Source organism: Bubalus kerabau, chromosome 3 (genome assembly GCF_029407905.1).
Source record: "Bubalus kerabau isolate K-KA32 ecotype Philippines breed swamp buffalo chromosome 3, PCC_UOA_SB_1v2, whole genome shotgun sequence".
NCBI classification, from domain to species: domain Eukaryota; kingdom Metazoa; phylum Chordata; class Mammalia; order Artiodactyla; family Bovidae; genus Bubalus; species Bubalus kerabau.
In genome coordinates this window covers 53,980,622-54,000,400 of record NC_073626.1, presented here as the reverse complement: position 1 = coordinate 54,000,400, position 19,779 = coordinate 53,980,622, and the positions used below count along the sequence as shown (strand labels likewise).

The window sequence follows — 19,779 nt, the reverse complement described above, 5'->3', positions numbered from 1 at the left end:
ATTAGCAAAAAAAAAAAGTGCATTAAAATAATGTATAACATAACCACATTTATTTAAGAATGTATTCCAACATCGAACAGCAAAGTTCAACACTGGCAAAACCGCGATTACTTTTGCACCAACCATATATATATACATATATATGCACTGCTGCTGCTGCTAAGTTGCTTCAGTCGTGTCCAACTCTGTGTGACCCTATAGAGGGAAGCCCACAAGGCTCCTCTATCCCTGGGATTCTCCAGGCAAGAACACTGGAGTAGGTTGCCATTTCCTTCTCCAGTGCATTAAAGTGAAATGTGAAAGTGAAGTCACACAGTCATATCCGACTCTTCACGACCCCATGGACTGCAGCCCACCAGGCTCTGCTGTCCATGGGATTTTCCAGGCAAGAGTACTGGAGTGGGTTGCCATTGCCTTCTCCGAAATATATATATACACATATATGGACACACACACACACACACACACACACACACACACAGTGAAATATTACTCAGCCAAAAAAAAAAAATATTGCTATCTGCAGAAACATGTATGGACCTAGAGATTATCCTACCGAGTGAAGTAAATCAGACAAAGACATATATATATATATGTATATATATATATATATATATATCACTTATATGTGGAATCTAAAAAAACAAGATGTATCTATATATAAAACACAAACAGCCTTATGTTTTCTGTAGTAGACTTATGGTATTCATAGAAACAAACTTTTGGCTACCAAAGGGGAAAGGGAGAGTGGGAAGGGAAAAAAAATAGGAGTAAAACAGACATATAAGTGTGTGTTAAGTCTCTTCAGTTGTGTCTGACTCTTTGCGATCCCATGGACTATAGCCTGCCAGGCTCCTCTGTCCATGAGATTCTCAAGGCAAGAATACTGGAGTGAGTTGTCATTTCCTTCTTCAGATAGACACATATCACTATGTATAAAATATGTAAGCAACAAGGACTTACTATATAACACAGGGAACAATATTCAGTATCTTGTAATAAACTATAATGGAAAATAATTTGAAAAACTGTATATAACTGAGTCACTTTTTTATATACCTGAAACTAACACAATATTGTAAATCAACTATATTTACAACTTTAAAAAAGTAAGAAAAGTGTTAAAACATGTTGAAATTGTTTTCAACTGTCTTTCAATATGATATGAAGAGGAATACTTAAAAAAATAATTTATTTCTAGGCAGTGACATATCAAGTAAGGGGCCATGGGGGTAGTTCATCCTAGTTGTAAGCCATATAGAGATGCATTGTCTGTAAAGAATTTAAAAACAGTAATAAACTCTACAAAAGTTTGACTGCATTTTATTGTTGTTATGCACTGACCATTCTTACTGCCCCTGCCTTAGAACACTGCTGCTGCTGCTAAGTTGCTTCAGTCGTGTCCGACTCTGTGCGACCCCACAGACGGCAGCCCACCAGGCTCCCCCATCCCTGGGATTCTCCAGGCAAGAATACTGGAGTGGGTTGCCATTTTCTTCTCCACCTTAGAACACTACTGTTCCTGAATTGAGAGTGCTGTCCAAACTAACTCCTAGTTTCAATGCTGTTTCAAATTCACTGGAGTCTAGTTGGAATTCCAAAATGTGGTATGAAAACATGACCCACTCCTTTATTGTGGCCTCCCTCAGTAATGATCTTTGCACTCATTCTCAGAGAAGAAATATGCTCTCTTTTTACTCATATGTTCCTTCGGTTCTCTCTTTTCCCTACTACTATTATCTTAGTTCTATCTCCCTTTAAGTTTGAAATATTTTTATTATTGTATATATTTATATTGTAAACATATATGTTCATCTTTTATGTTGCCTATGTAGGAGTAAGTTTTATTTAATTTTTTGCTTCCCCTATAGAAAAAAAAGAAAAGAAAAATGCTTTATGAAAAAGAGACCAGATAGAGATTGTCTTTGATAACATATTCTTGAGGGATTATAATGGTAAGATACCTTTTGAGTTGGATATATCCATTTCTCCTACTTCAGTTGAAAAAATACGTAGTTTAGTGACTTTCTCTCTTGTCCTCATCAATTTACTCACACTGCTGGCCTTAGTCTCATTACCTTCATCTCTTGTGTCCTAAAATAATTAATAAACAAAAAGTCAAATTATAGATTGCACATGCAATTAAATTTGGGTATAAAGGGAAAAAATGATTGGATAGCCAAATATAAAAGTGACTATAGAGACTTTTACAACAAGGTAAATTTTGTTGTTTCCACATCTACTTGAATAATTCAAAATTAAGATGCTCAACATTGTGCTGACAAGATGGATTTTCTTTATCTTCTTTATATTTGGTACAGAAAAGATCATGAAATAAATGAAAGTGTTACCCAACTAGTCAAGATTTTCTATCATTATTTTTTACTCTGGGATATTTTATATTATTTTTTTTCCTTAAGTAATTTCACCAAACCCATTTTAGCTAAAAAGCTCTCTTTTATAATTTTTCTCTCTTTAATCTCTAATGTTTTTGACCAGAAGTATTCTATTCTCCTTACCCTCATCCTAATGGCATCAATATTTATTGAATGCTTTGAAAAAGCACATGCTTTTGTACAATGCTATTTTGTGACTGTTTTATATATGTAAAACAATGTCATGCTCAAAGTGTTTTATAGCTTGGAGAAGCCCAAAGAAAAACATTTTAAAACAAAATAACCTAACTTCAACACCCTAGGTATAATCTTTTACAGGATCTTTTGACAGAGGTGTCAAGAGCTATTCTCCATAGGGAGCTGGACACTGAGGCAGGGCTGCAGAGGCAGAGCTTTGATGTCTCTGCCTCATCAGCAGACAGAATCATCCCTACAGTCTTGGGACTCAGCTGAAATAAATAAGAATATATCTTTTTCTTTTTTACTCTATTTTTAATTGGCAGATAATTGCTTTACAATATTGTGTTAGTTTCTGCCATACATAAACATGAATCAGCCATAGGCATACATATGTCCCCTTCCCTCTTGAGCTTCCCTCCCACCTCCCATCCCATCCCACCCCTTTAGGTCATTACAGAGCACCAGGTCTGAGTTCCTTGCATCATACAGCTAAATAAGTATATTTTAAAACTTAAAAGTTGATATTGACTTTCTCAATTATCCCCTTGATTTTTAATCCACTGAAATAATTTCTAAAAGAATCAATCATTTTCATGTAGAAGGCTAGATACTTTATGCACATCATAATGTACCAACTACAGATTCTGCCATGTTAAATTTTGTTTAGGTGTCATTACTTCTACCAAGTCAATTCTTATATTTTTTTAAAATGAAGTATAATTTACTTACAATATTATGTTAGGTTCAGGTGTACAACATTCAATATTTTTATAACACATAATTCATACAAAGTTACTATAAAATATTGACTATATTTCTTGTGTGGCACATCATATCCTTGTAGCTTATTTAGTAGTTTGTACCACTTAATCATCTACTAGTATTTCACCCATCTCTCCCCACTTCTCCCCACTTTGGTAGGTTGTTCTCTGTATCTGTGAGTCTGTTTCTGTTTTGCTGTATTTATTCATTTGTTTTTTTAAAATCCCCATGTAAGAGAAACTATATAGTACTTGTCTTAATCCAACTTATTTCACTAAGGATAATATGGCATATATACACAATGGAATATTATCAGCCATAAAAATGAAGTTTTGCCATTTGCAACAACTTGAATAAATCTGGAGAGAATTATGATAACACTGCTCTTTTACATTTTTTTAAACAAACTCCTCATTGTGGTTTGAGGAGAGAATGTCAGTGTCAAAAATCTATATTCTAAAATGTTTTGAGCCATTTTCTCTTGAAGAGAATTAAGAGCCATTTCTGAAGTTTCCATATCTGAAGGCAAGTTACAAATGTATGTCTAGGGTTGTTGCTGGTGAACATCTTTACCATTGTCAATTATATCAATTAATCTCTAAATGTTAAAACAGGAAAAATGAATTTAAATTTTTGTGTCTATGTGTAGTTATAATATATTGTTATTATTGTTATGTTCTTAAAAAGATATGCTTCATAGGATAAAGTATGTGATTTTAAAGTTTCACATTTTAGAAAATTGTGGTATTTCACTGCAGATAATCTTATATTGGATTATGTGCTATTTATTATTAGATATAGTCACTTATTTTTTTCTAGTAGTTTATAATTTATTCAAATATTTGTGCAAATTTTCCCTACAGACTTTGGATAAGATTCTGATGTGATATACTAGTCTTGCTGCTGCTACTGCTGCTGCTAAGTTGCTTCAGTCGTGTCCGACTCTGTGCGACCCCCTGGCAGCCCACCAGGCTCCACCGTCCCTGGGATTCTCCAAGCAAGAACACTGGAGTGGGTTTCCGTTTCCTTCTCCAGTGCCTGAAAGTGAAAAGTGAAAGTGAAGTCGCTCAGTCGTGTCCAACTCTTAGCGACCCCATGGACTGCAGCCTACCAGGCTTCTCCGTCCATGGAATTTTCCAGGCAAGAGTACTGGAGTGGGGTGCCATTGCCTTGTATGTATTCACCACTTCTAAAGTTGCATTGCCAGAAATATACATTATATAATTATAATTTTGGTAAATGTTTTTATATATTCACATCTCTGGTTATTTCAGAGAAGTCTTATTTAGAAAATTACATACAAAGGGGGCTTCCCTTTTAGCTCAGTTGGTAATCTGCCTGCAGTGCAGGAGACCCAGGTTTGATCCCTGGGTTGGGAAAATCCCCTGGAGAAGGAAATGGCAACCCACTCCAGTATCCTTGCCTGGAAAATCTCATGGACACAGGAGACTGGTGGGCTGCAGTACATGGGGTCGGAAATAGTCTGGCACAACTGAGTGACTAACACTTACTTACTTACTAGGCTAGTTACATAAGTATCAAAGGAAACTGAGAAGGCTAACTTTAGTATTAGTTTGATCCATTAGGGATCCTCTCACATACAGATTGAAGGAATCAAATGAAACAAACCTTAAGATTTCTTTCAGCTTCAAATTCTAATCGCAACTAAATAACAATGTGCTAAAATTGAGCACTCTGTCAGGCGCATGTCCTCAGCAAAACCTTCAGGGAGGCAGAATCTCCATCTTATAAATGAGAAAAGTGAGATCCTGAAAAACTTGTCCAAAGCAATGGAAGTGAGTTGCAAGGAAAGAGTACAGACAGGTCTTCTGGTTTCCAAAATGCCAACCTGCTTCTTAAATGCCAGAGACTGAAGCCCAGAGAAAGTTTATTTTAGTAATATTCACCTGCCTTTATACAAACCAGACCAAAAGGGGGAATTTATTAAGAGAAAAACAAGGGCAATTTATCCAGTTCCTAACCTGAAAATTTCACCAATAAAACCCCTGGACTCCAAAATAAATGCTCTCTCTCTCACTTTTTTTTTCAAATTAAGAATACATTTAATTCGGTCCTTTGATTTTCTCTTATATACGAAAATGATCATTTCTATAATAACTCAGACAAATTTTGTGGATCCCAGGTTTACCCCACCTCTAGTAAAGTATTTTTATTCTCTTTTATTTCTTAACTACATTTAGTTACAATGTGAATGATGTTTCGGTAAAAACTGTACTAGGCAAGATTCATGTGATTTGAGTCCTAATTTTGCCTTTTCTACTAAGTACAAGTCCTCTGGAACCTTGGCATTTTCATGTAAACACTGTTATAAGTACAATCATACCCTGCAAGTATATAACATTTAATAAGTATTTTCATAATAAAAAATAATATTTTGCATCTAATTAAATACAACAACTTTCAGGGAACATTTATTATTACCTACGTTTTGACAATGCATAAACAGATTCACCATGATTAAAGCTTGGAGGAGCTTCCTACATCACCATAGCAGACAGTCAAACTAGATGAAATTCCACTTCTATTTTATAAGATTGTCTGTGTGATTCATAAAAATTTGTCCACTCAACTTGTTCAATTACATATTCTTTTAGAATTATATTGTGTTTTAATAACTCTTTCCTGAATGAAGATTAAAATAATCTTAAGTCACTATCAGCTTAAATTTCACTAGTCCAAACAATAAGGACTATGGGTAAGGCAAAATCAAAGATGTAAAAATAAATAAAACATGGTCTTTTTCCTAAAGAATATTACAATCTAGTATAGACAATAAAGTGTTGTTATGGAAGACTTCCATGTTATAAAGAAAGTGATAGAGTTAGGCTATTCTAGTTCCAACATAGCAGACTCAGTGCTAAGCAAGGAACAAAGAGATACAGTGGGTTGAATGGTGAACACCCGAGTTGACATCAGTCCAAAGAAGGAGCCAATATGTGGCTCTGGCCAAGAGTTGCCATCACAAAATATGGCCCCCGTGATGCCAGTTTTCCAAATTTCCAAGGAATGCCAGAAATCTGGATTTTTACTAGAAATTTTATGATTTTTTTAAATGTTGGCAATCAATTTAAAGTATAAAGTAGGTGGTAAAGAAGAAAAGTTCCTAGGTCCCATACACACCGATCTCAAAAACACTGGAATGATGTTTAGAATATGCAGCAGTACTAGACATTCTGGGCACAATGATAGTAACAGGAATCACCTATTTTTTCCTCAACAGTGATGGCTAATACACTACTGAGAGATGATAATCAAGATATTTATCCATTAATACAGGCAATAAAGGGCTTCCCTGATGGCTCAGTGGTAAAGAACCTGCCTGCAATGTGGGAGCTGCAGGGGATGCAGGTTCAGTCCTTGGGTCAGGAAGATTCCCTGGAGGGGGTCATGGCAACCCATTCCAATTCTCACTCTGTGAGAATCCCATGGACACAGGAACCTGGTGAGCTACAGTCTACAGGCTTGCAAAGAGTCAAACATGACTGAAGTGACTTAACATGCATAAATAATAAAAATAACATAATTTTATTTTACTTACTATGTGTCAAGCTCTTCTAAATGCTCTGCCTTTAGTCTCAAACAACTTCCCAAAATAGATACATTATCATCTCCATTTTAGAGATGAGTAAAACTGAGTCAAATAAAGATTAATTAGCCCCAAATCACACAACTAGTAGATGATAGAGATAGGATTCAAACCCAGGCAATTGGCTCAAGAGCACATGGTGCTTAATGCATCCTTAATGAATACTGCCAGTCAGAATGCCCCAGAATAATTACTGGGGTTCTGGGAAGTCAGGGCAGGGTTTTAGAGGGTGCCTGAAGAACCAGATATTAACTCTTCAGTGGAGAGATTAAGAAGAGGTCTAAGGGCCCCAGGGAAACAGTAGGACAGTTAGAGAAGTTTAGAGGCTTGGGGAGACCTTCAAGGGATTCTTGTCAGCAGCTTCTTATCAACCTGTCTGGAAATGTTTATCAAGTAGCTGGAATTATAGGTGTAGCTGACAATCTATGCTGTTACTGTGAACTGTGACTTAGATCCCAAATTTGGATTGGTAGTCAGGAAGCACCTAGTCTCACTAGGAATCAAAAGTTCAGAAGCTAGATGGAGCTCTAGCTCCAAGAACATCTCTGGGCTTAAAGGTTACTTGGATTGGAACTACAATGGGTTTTTTTTCTTTGGTAACACTGGCTCTTAGTGGACCAGCAGAGGCTCTTATGTTGGTGTGGTGATGCTTGGAAGGAATATCTCAGTTTTATGTTTGTATCAGTCTTACTGTGGTCAGGAATACACTCAGGGTCGTGCACAGGCACTCAGGTGACAAATGTTTCCCCCAGCGGTCTTAGCTTGGGAAGCATTCCAGAAGGTTACTCTGATTGCACCCCAGGTGGCATCAGAGGCAAGCAAGGTTTTAATGGTGAAGAGCTGGACTTCAGTTTGGGATGCCATCAGGTCTACCCCTGGTGCATCCCCACCCCTTCTTGGTGGTAGAACCGGGAGGGATGAGTATGACACCTGCGTCAGTAAGGGACAGACAAAGTCCGACCAGGAAAGACAAGCTTTTGGTGTAAAGTCTGTCTACACCCTCATCTAGAGCAGGGAAGGACACCTCCAGTAGAAAGATGGTGCTGGTCGCTTTTTTTTCCCTCTCTTACAGATGGGAGCTAACAATTCCAGCCTCACTCCTTTGAACTGCATCCTGAAAATCTGGGATAGATTTGATCCCCAGGGCTTAAAGAAGACACACCTGGTCTTCCTATGTGATACTGCATGGCTGCTGTACCCACTGGAGGACGGCTAACGGGGGCCAGTTGGAGGGTCTCTTAAGTATAATACTGTTTTACAATTAGACTGGTTCTGTAGAAAACAAGGGAAATAGGTGGAAGTAGTATATGTGTTGCCCTTTTTCTCTCTGAAAATATGCCAGACTTATGTCCTAAGGGTATATATTTGGGTGTGAAACCTTCAGCTCCCTCCTGTCCTCCTACTTTGCCCCAGTAACCAGGGCTCCAAACTGAGCAAACTGAAAGCCAGAGACCACCCCCCTCCCCCACCAAGAAGGGTTGCCTTAGTCTCAGTGGAAACCCAAACTGAGATTCAAACTGCACATGTAGAGGTTCAAACAACTCCTGTCTCAGTACTACCTCAGACTACTCTGGTTTCAATAGAGACTCAGACCACTGAAGTAAGAGATGAAATGGAGGACAGGAGACAAAGAGATTAAGAAAAGCAGGTTTCTCCAATCTACCCCTGGGATCATATGCACAGAGCAGCCAGAGAGACTGAGGAACAGCCACACAAGCTGTTGCCTCTTCATGAAACACCCCCCGGGAGAAATAATCAGTCTATGAGAGTTAATAAGCCTTTTTCTTACCAAGAAATACAAAGAATCAAAGAGGATCTGGGAGACTATTTAAAGGACCCAGAAAAATATATTGGAACTTTTAAAGGTGTTACTCTGCTGTATGACCTTACTTGGAAGGATGTGATGTATATCTTGGGGCAAATGCTGATTCCCAATTCAAAGAGTTGACTTTTGGGAAAAGCGGTTGCTTATGGAGATGAATAGCTTGGTAATGAATCAGTAGGGAAGAGGAGGACAAGATAACCGCCCTTCATACTAGAAATCAGGCAGTCCCAACTACAGAACCAGACTGGGACTATAACACAGGTAAAGGAAGATGGGATCAGAGTAATTTTGTTAGATGGATTCTTGAAGGACTCAGGCAGGCACGTTCTAAGCTTCTAAACTATGACAAATTGGCAAACATAGAACAGGAGGAGAAGGAAGCTCCTGGTAAGTTCCTAGATAGACTGAGAGAAGCCCTTTGCAGATTCACTGAAACTGATCCTGAAAGCGAAGAGGGAAAAGTGATTTTAAAGGATAGATTTCTCACTCAGTTGGCTCCAGATATCCACTGTAAACTATTAAAATGGGTATATGGACCAAATCAGCCTTTAGATAATCTGTTACAACTGGCTCAGACAGTCATAAGGTAGGGAATATGAGGAAAAGAAATAAAGGCAGAGAAAGACAAAGGAACACGTGGAAGCCTTCACAATGGCTATGAAAACCGTTCTTAAACAGCCTGGGAAAAATGCCCAGAGGGACCCAGCTTAAAAGGGATGGGCTTGCTATTATTGTGGAAAGGAGGGGCACCTCAAGCGGGATTGCCCTCAGGCATCTAGCTGCCCCCGGCTCCATGTCTGGTATGCAAAGGACCACACTGGAAGAGAGACTGCCCCCAGAGGCATAGGTCTCAGGGGTCAGACTCTCAAGACAATCAGGACTGAAGGTGCCTGGGGGTCCCCACAGAAGCTCCCATCCTAATTACACCTGAGTAACCCCAGGTATTAATAACTGTGGGGGGCCAATCCATCAATTTCCTTTTAGATACTGGGGCAACTTACTCTGTGCTTACTGAAGCCCCTGGCCCACTTTCTTCCCAATCCGCTTCTGTAATGGGACTGTCTGGACGAGCCAAAAGGTATTATTTCAGTTATTCTTTATATTGTAACTGGGATTCTGAGCTATTTTCACATGAGTTTCTGATTGTGCCAGAATCTCCCTCACCCCTTTTGGGGAGGGATATACTGAGCAAGGCTCATGCTTCTGTTTTCATGAATATGGAGCCCTCCCTTTTTCTCCCTTTAGTTGAACAAAATGTAAATCCTAGAGTATGGGCTGTTGGAAAATCTGTGGGTCGAGCACAAAATACTATTCCTATAGTTGTCAAGCTCAAAGTTATTTCCACATAAGAAGCAGTATCCACTGACACCTGAGGTTAAGGAAGGGTTAAAGCCCATCGTTGAAAATTTAAAGGAGCAGGGACTATTAGTTCCCTGTAACAGTCCATGCAACATTCCTATTTTGGGTATAAAGAAATCAAAAGGTAAATGGGGACTAGTACAAGATTTATGAATAATAAATGAGGCTGTAATTCCTGTACATCCAATGTTGCCTAATCCTTATACTCTATTGTCTGAAATTCCTGAACGAGCCAAATATTTCTCAGTAATTGATTTGAAAGATGCCTTCTAGTCAGTGTTTTTGGTGGAGGAAAGTCAATTTTTATTTGCTTTTGAAGACCCTACACAGCCAGCTTCTCAGTTAACCTGGATAGTTTTGCCCCAGGGATTTCATGAAAGTCCTCACTTATTTGGACAAAGTTTGTCACGGGATCTACAAAACTTTAATAGCTCTAAAGTGGTGGTGTTACAATATGTAGATGATATTTTCCTCTGTGCTGAGACAGAGGAAACTTGTTCATGAGCCTCAGTAGATTTCTTAAACTTTCTGGCAGGCTGTGGTTACAAGACATCAAGAGAAAGGCTCAGCTTTGTCAGCAATCTGTTAGATATCTGGGCTTAATCATATCAGAAGGGACTAGGGCCATAGGCCCTCAGAGAATTAAACCTATACTAAATCATCCCATACCTATGACTTTAAGACAATTGAGAGGATTTTGGGGAATCACAGGCTACTGTTGCATTTGCATTCTGGGTTACGGGGAACTTGCCCGGCCTTTATATAAACTTATAGCTGAAACTCAGCAGGCCCAAACCGACAAACTGGTTTGGTCTCCAGATACTCAAAAGGCTTTTAAAGTTCTCAGACTGATCTCCTGCAAGCTCCCGCTTTGAGCTTGCCCACAGGGTCAGAATTTAATTTGTTTGTCACTGAAAGAAAAGGTATGGCCTTGGGAGTTTTGACACAGGCCCGAGGGCCTCACCAGTAACCTATTACTTATCTAAGCAGAGAATTAGATGTAATTTCACATGGGTGGCCCCACTGCCTAAGTGTAATTGGGCAGCAGCTTTATTAGTACCTGAAGCTTTAAAAATAATTAATGAACAAAACCTTACTGTATTGACTTATCATGATGTGAGTGAAATCTTATTTTGTAAGGTTAGTATTTGGATGACAGACAATAGGCTTCTTAAATATCAGTCATCGTTGTTAGAAGGACCAGTAACTAAGCTTAAAGTTTGTGGAAATTAAATCCGGCCACTTTCTTGGGTCTAGCCTTTACACACAGCTTTATATTTTCAGAGCTTCCAGAAAAGCCTGCTAATTTACCCCACCTTAAAACTCGGTGGGCAAGGTCTATATTTCACTGGTATGATTATTTGGCTGTAGTGTTTGTTCCCCTTGGGAACTACAGATGTTATGCTACGAGTGGATGCTTTGACTAATTTTACTCAACAGGCATTACAATATTCTCAAAAAGCTATTTCAGCTCTTAAAGCTGAACAAGTACAAATTAGAAAGGTGGTTTTACAAAACAGATTGGCTTTAGATATTCTGACAGCTGTGCAAGGAGGAACTTATGCCATTATTCATACCCAATGTTGTACATATGTAACTGATATGAGCACTAATGTTACTCATTTTACTAAACACATGAACAAGATGATTGGGGCTATGGATACTCCTGAAGCCTCAATTGCCTCTCTTTGGGAGATGTTAGTTAGTTCCCCATGGTGGAAGACTATTTTAATTACAGTAATTCTGATTGTTTTGTTTTTGTTGTTTGCTCCCTGCATCTGTAACTGTATAACTGGATTTGTTTCTAGTCACATAAAAGCTTTTAAGTTACAAATGGTTGCTCAAACTTCTGCTACTGCTGCAGCTTCTTCCAACTATTACTTGGGGCCCCTTGATCAGAAATCCTCAGTATGAGGGTTAGGAGAATATGTTGCTTCACCAATTTAGGGACAACGCTCCTTGTCAGCTCAGAAGCAGGTATGGAACAAGAACAACACCCCTTTTCCATAGGCAACATAATTCTCCCAAAAGAAAAGGGGAGAATGAGAGGGTAACAAGCAGAAAGGCCAGGGGTCTCCAAACGGAGGAAACAGGCTGCAAGTGTCAGACAATTTTATCTCTCTTAAGCGACAGGAGGAAACAAACTAGCGATATTTATTTCCTTCTCTATACAAATTTAAAAGGAGGTTTCTCTTAAAATACTGTGTTGCCATAATGACACCTGGTTTCACTTGAAGTTAACTATTCTCAAACCTTGAGTTAATCAATGCATTTTTCTTACATAGACGTTTGTATTAAGCTATGTTAATGTACTATGCATTTACCCTGGACTCTGTCTTCAAGTCGGTTCTGCCTAATGGGCTCAGAACCTACTTGACAAACCAGTATGTTATACTCAGATATTGTTCCCCTAATCTATGTAAATGGAACTATTTGTATAGAAATCTGCCCTTCTACAAGATTCAACTCAATCATTTTATAGCCCAGGATGAATCATCTAGTGCCAAGATTATCCCAAAATACATCTTAGGGATGAGGGACCTGGTGCCATTCTGAGTTTTAAGACATTTATTTCTTTCATTAACAGACTGCTAGTGACTATATAACATCCAGCTGAAGACTAGCAGGTGGATACTCTTTCTGCCCCCTCCTGATGTCTATGTCAGAAGCTTTCTCTATCTCCTTTATACTTTAATAAAACTTTATTACACAAAAGGTCTGAGCGATCAAGCCTCATCTCTCACCCTGGATTGAATTCTTCTCCAGAGGCCAAGAATCCCGGTGTCTTTTCGTGGGTCAGCAACAACCGTTCAGGTCACTCAGGTTTTGTTGGCAGAAGTTTTCTTATAGCGAAAATGGACAGAGAAAGCTTCTGACACAGACATCAGAAGGGGGATGGAGAGTGCCCCCCACACTAGTCTTGTCTTATCAAGGCCTTACATACTTTTACTAGACCCCCTCCCACAACATGCATCTTAAATTAACAAGATTAGAACTAACAATAGAAAGGTCTTACCAGACCCACTCCCACAACATAATCTTAAGATAACAAGATAAGGCAGAAGGCTCTTGTAAGAAAGAGAAGCATGTCATCAAGCAAGATACATTGTTATATAATCACTAGTACAGAGCTTAAGGAAAAACACCTTTGAGCAAGATGAGTTGTTTAGTTGTGTAGTCATTAGCTCCTTGCTTAAATGAAATAATTTCTTAGGTGACTAAGATGAAAGAGTGTAGAAAAAAAAAAAAAGAACATTTGTCCCATTCTCCTCGAGAGTCCTGGACCCCTTTCTCCTCCTGAAGGCTCCAGACCCCTTTCTCCTCTTCAAGGGCCCTGGACTCCTTCTTACTTGAGGGCTCCAGACTCCTTATCAACCTATTTAAGAATTAGCTCTCTCATTACCCCCCTTTTCTTTTAGAAGAATAGGGCTGCTGAAGGGAAAGTGCTGTCACTCTCATTCTGTAGATACTTCCTGCTAGACAGGGGCATAGGCCCTAAATTGTTGAGGCAGCATATTTTCCTTACCCTTTTATTGAGGGTCTCTGATCCAGGGACCTCAAATAATAGTTGGCAGAAGTTATGGCATTTGTATCAGCTTGAACAACCATTTGTAACCTAAAAGTTATTGTGTAGCTAGAAACAAATCCAACTACACAGTTACAGATATAGGGAGCAAACAGCAAAAACAAAAAACATAATTAAAATGAAAAGTTACATTATCTCCATAGTTATACCAGTTCATTTTAGGATTGTTAGATGTCATCAGACTAAGAAGAGGTGTCACATATGATTGTTATTGGTGAAGGTATTTGCAGAGTTAAAGAAAGTTTTTTCCTTGAAGCAGAGAAACCCACCATGTGAAGCCTTCAGTTGATGAGGAGGGGAGCTCTCTGCAGACCCAGCAATTAGACTTATTGTAGAGGCTGGGTCAGGAGTCATCTACAGAGTTCTTGTAATGTCTATTGAAAGGCTGAAAGCTGAGTCACCTAGTTAGTTAATTCTTGGGCTTCAGAATCTATGTTAATATCTGCTTATGTGTGCAAAAACAGTCTGCCTTAGAGAGAGTTCAAAAGGAGACAGTTCCTTTTTCTCAGGGGCAGTTTAAGCCCTCATTAAAGTTATGGGTAAAACTTTACACCTCCCAGAATAATGGAAATAAAAGCAAAAATAAACAAATGGGTCTAATTAAACTTAAAAACTTTTGCACAACAAAGGAAACTATAAGCAAGGTGAAAGGACAGCCTTCAGAATGGGAGAAAATGATAGCAAATGAAGCAACTGATGAATTAATCTCAAAAATATATGAGCAACTCATGCAGCTCAATTTCAGGAAAATAAACGACCCAATCAAAAAGTGGGCCAAAGAACTACACTTCTTCTCCAAAGAAGACATACAGATGGCTAACAAACACATGAAAAGGTGCTCAACATCACTCATTATCATAGCAATGCAAATCAAAACCACAATGAGGTACCATCTCATGCCGGTCAGAATGGCTGCTATCAAAAAGTCTACAAACAAATACTGGAGAGGGTGTGGAAGAAAGGAACCCTCTTACATTGTTGGTGGGAATGCAAACTAGTACAGCCACTATGGAGAACAGTATGGAGACTCCTTAAAAAACTGGAAATAGAACTGCCATATGACCCAGCAATCCCACTGCTGGGCATACACACCAAGGAAACCAGAACTGAAAGAGACACGTGTATCCCAATGTTCATCGCATCACTGTTTACAGTAGCCAGAACATGGAAGCAACCTAGATTACCACTGGCAGAGGAATGGATAAGAAAGCTGTGGTACATATACACAATGGAATATTACTCAGCTATTAAAAAGAATGCATTTGAATCAAAACTGGAGCCTATTATACAGAGTGAAGTTAAGTCAGAAAGAAAAATGCATATATATGGAATTTAGAAAGATGGTAATGATGACCCTATATGTGAGACAGAAAAAGAGACACAAATGTAAAGAACAGACTTTTGGACTCTGTGGGAGAAGGTGAGGGTGGGATGATTTGAGAGAATGGCATTGAAACATTATCATATGTGAAACAGATTGCCAGTCCAGGTTCGATGAACGAGACATGGTGCTCAGAGCTGGTGCACTGGGATGACCCTGAGGGATGGGATGGGGAGGGAGGTGGGAGGGGGGTTCAGGATGGGGAACACATGTACACCCATGGCTGATTCAGGTCAATATACGGCAAAAACCACTACAATATAGTAAAGTAATTAGCCTCCAATTAAAATAATTAATTAAAAAAGAAAACAAATAGCAAAATAACAGAAAAAAGATTATTACTATTTTATTATCATTATTATTATTACAAGGCTATTACAAGATATTGACTATAGTTCCCTGTGTTATATAGTAAAACTTTGTTGCTTGTTGCATACTATATTTTTTTTAAATTAGAAATCTATCATCTTATTCATACTAAGTCAAACAAGTGGAATCAAAATGTCATAAATTTTTTAGTTAAGCAAAAATTCATATGTTTTCTAAAATATATACATTATACGTATGTGCCAGTGCCAAGTCACTTCAGTCATGTATGACTCTTTGTGACCCTGTGGACTGTAGCCCACCAGGATCCTCTGTCCATGGGATTCACCAGGCAAGAATACTGGAGTAGGTTACCATTTCCTTCTCCATATATATACATATATATATACACACACAAAAGCTTTTCTACTATGCTTGACAAATGCTTGATAAAGAACATCAAAAAAAAAAAAAAGAGATAGAGATATTGGAAAACATAAACTAAATGAAATGGGAGCACTGAATATGAAATAGGAAAACTGAAACAAATTAGATAAAAGTAAAAGATTTTCATGTAGTCCAGTTGTTTTATAAGTATGGCTGCTCATTAGAAACATATTTGGAGCTCTGGGGAAAGAAAAGAAAAGAAAAGCAATACCTGGGCATTTATATTTTTTCATGGTATGGGGAGGGATGTGGTGGCGGGGGGGCGGGGTGGGTGGGTCAGGATGGGGAATACGTGTACACCTGTGGTGGATTCATGTCGATGTATGGCAAAACCAATACAATATTGTAAAGTAGCCTCCAATTACAATAAATAAATTTATATTAAAAAAATTCAAGGTAATTCTGATATGCATCTGAATTTTAAAAAGTGATTACAGGTTTTTTTTTTTAATTAAATGGTAGTTTTGGTGACATAGAGCTCTATTAATTTTCTGTTGACCAATCTTGATACAATGGTATTAAGTGAGAGTGTGTGTGTTTGTCTCTCAGTTGTGTCCAACTCTTTGTGACTCCACAGACTGTAACCTTCCAGGCTTCTGTGTCGATGTGATTCTCCAGGCAAGAATACTGGAGTGGATGGAATAGTTACACAATCACAATAATAAAATATGCTTAACAATTTTCACAATCAATAGGCAGACAAAAGATAATAGATATTTACAATTGCAAGCTATAATGGAAACATGATTAACTTAACAATATAAAATAATTACATATGGTTTGGGGGGTTAAGCAGAGTGATGTAAGTGGAAGTGCATACATGTACAAGTTTTCATCTGCCCAGCCAGTCTATGTCTTTTGGTTGGTTCATTTAATCTATTTACATTTAAGGTAATTATCAATATGTATGGGTTTGAGAGTTGAACCATGAAAAAGGCTGAGGGCCAAAGAATTGATGCTTCCAAACTGTGGTGTTGGAGAAGACTCTTGAGAGTTGCTTGGGCAGCAAGAAGACCAAACCAGTCAATCCTAAAGGAAATCAACCCTGAATAGTCATTGAAAGGCCTGATGCTAAAGCTGAAGCTCCAATAGTTTGACCACTTGATGGGAAGGTGGACTCATTGGAAAAGACATTGATGCTGGGAAAGATTGAGGGCAGGAGGAAAAGGAGGTGATAGAGGATGAGATGGTTAGATGGCATCATTGATGCAATGGACATGAATTTGAGCAAACTCCAAGAAATGGTGAAAGACAGGGAAGCCTGGTGTGCTGCAGTCCATGGGATCACAGAGTCGGACACATCTGAGCAATTGAACAACAATGATCCTATTACCATTTTTAAAATTGTTATGAGTTTATTTTCTGTAGGTCTTTCCCTACTCTTGTGTTTCCTATCTAGAGATTTTTTTTTTTTTTTTAGCATTTGTTGTAAAGCTGGTTTGGTGGTGCTGAATTCTCTTAACTTTCACTTATCTGGAAAGCTTTTGATTTTCCCATCAAATCTGAATGAGTCTTCCCAGGTAGAGTGTTCTTGGTTGTAGGTTCTTACCTTTCATAACTTTAAATATATCATTCAATTCCCTTCTGGCTTGTCGAGTTTCTGTTGAGAAATCAGTGGATAGCCTGATGGGAGTTCCCTTGTATGTTGTCATTTTTATCTTGTTGCTTTTAATATTTTATCTTTATCTTTAATTTTTGTCAGTTTGATTACTATGTGGCTCAGTGTGTTCCTCCTTGGGTTTATCCTGCCTGGGACTCTCTGTGCTTCCTGGACTTCACTGACTATTTCATTTTCCATGTTAGGGAAGTTTTCAGCTATTATCTCTTCAAATATTTTCTCAGGTCCTTTCTCTCTTCTGTTTCTGGGACCCCTATAATGCGAATGTTGTTGCATTTAATGTTGTCCCAAATGTCTCTTAGGCTGTCTTAATTTCTTTACATTCCTTTTTCTTTATTCTGTTCTGCAGCAGTGATTCCCACTGTTCTGTCCTCCAGGCATTTATCTATTCTTCTGCCTCAGTTATTCTGCTATTGACTTTTTTCTAGTGCAATATTCATCTGTCTTTCTTTGTTCTTTAGTTCTTGTAGGTCTTTGATAAACATCTTCTTCATTGTTTTCCTGAGATCTTGGGTCATCTTCTCTATCGTTATTCTGAATTCTTTTTCCTGGAAGTTTGCCTATCTCCACTTCACTTAGTTGTTTTTTTAGGGTTTTATCTAGTCTCTTCATCTGGGACATAACTTTCTGCTTTTTAATCCTGATTAACTTTCTGTATGTGGTTTTTGTTTTAGCTGCTGTGGGACTATGGTTCTTCTTGCTTCTTCTGTCTGCCCTGTGATGGAGGAGGCTAAGAGGCTTGTGTAAGCTTCCTGATGGGAGGAAACTGTGGTGAGGAAAAACTAACAAACTTGCTTTGATGGGCAGGGCCTTGCACAGCAAAGCTTTAATCCAGTTATCTGCTGATGGTCGGGGTTGCACTTTTTCCTTGGTAGTTGTTTGGCCTGAGGCAATCCAGCCCTGTGTTCTACAGGTGTTATGATAGGGTTATTGGTGACCTCAAAGAAGGCTTACACCAAGAGGGAATTCCTGGACTGCTGCTGCCAGTGCCCCCATCCCTGTGGTGAGCACCTGGTGACCCATGCCTCCACAGGAGACCCTTCAAAACAGCAGGTAGTTTGGTTCAGTCTCCTGTGGGGTCATTGCTTCTTTCCTCTTGGTCTTGGTGTATGCAAGATTTTGTTTGTGCCCTCCAAGACTAGAGTCTGTGTTTCCCCCAATCCTGTAGAATTTCTATAATCAAATCCCACTGGCCTTCAAGGTCATATTCTCTGGGGATTTCCAGACCTTTTGTCAGATACCCAGGCTGAGAAGCCTGACATGGGGTTCAGAACCTTCACAAAAGTGGGAGAACTTCTTTGGTATTATTGTTCTCCAGTTTCTGGGTCACCAACCTATCAGGTATGGGATTTGATTTTATTGTAATTGTGCCCCTCCTATCATATCACTGGAGCTTTTTTCTTTTTCTTTGAACATAGAGTATTTTTTTTTTTTGATGGGTTCTTGTTGATGGTTGTTAAACAGCTAGTTGTGATTTTGGTGCTCTCATAGGAGGACATAAGCTCCCATCTTTCTACTCCACTATCTCAAGTCAAAGGCCCTTGAATATTCAGTTTTAAGCCAACCTTTTCACTCCCCCTTTTCACCTTCATCAAGAGGCTCTTTAGTTCCTTTTCACTTTCTGCCATTAGAATGGTATCATCTGCATATCAGGTTGTTGATATTTCTCCAAGCAATTTTAATTCCAGCTGTGATTCATCCAACCCAGCATTTCACATGATGTATACTGCATATAAGTTAAGTAAAGCAGGGTGACAATTTATATCCTTAACATTCTCCTTTCCCAATTTTGAATCATTCCATGTCAAAGTAGACTCTTTATTAAACTTTATACCATGTTCGAATAACTCACAATTATTGTCTCCTTTATCATAATTGGTAAACTGTTTAGTTGCCTCAGGAATCTCACTTAGGGCTTTGTAAAATAACTCTCAGTATCACTAAAGTAGATTTATTTTCATTTACATGCCTTTTCCTCCAAACCCTAAGGCAGTTATTAGTTTAGCCTAAGTATCACATGATTGCTTAAGAGCCAAGTGCATATTTAGGTATTCCTTCTAGAATTAAGAATCTTTGCAGTCATAAGCCTAGGAACTACTTAGACCTCCAATATCCATTTGGGCAATCTAGGGTAAAGATTACAGTGGTCCAAACTAAGATAATGGCTGGGAGATGAAGGAAAATGAGCATACTACAGGTATATTTCAGAGGCAGACTTGGTAGATTGGTGACTGGATGTAGGAGTTAAAGGAGACAGAAGGATCAAATACAGTGGTAAGGTTTCTGAAACCCAAATGAAGAGGAGACTTGAG

General features: G+C 38.5%; 1 protein-coding gene across 1 annotated transcript in view; it reads right to left on the bottom strand.

Annotated features, from left to right (window-relative positions):
• Positions 1–19,779, bottom strand: part of LGSN (lengsin, lens protein with glutamine synthetase domain) — a 63,189-nt gene that overhangs the window by 23,324 nt on the left and 20,086 nt on the right. Inside the window, exon 3 of the mRNA XM_055574426.1 lies at positions 1,965–2,094. Coding sequence (XP_055430401.1) covers positions 1,965–2,094 — 130 coding nt within the window. The remainder of the gene's footprint in view (positions 1–1,964; positions 2,095–19,779) is intronic.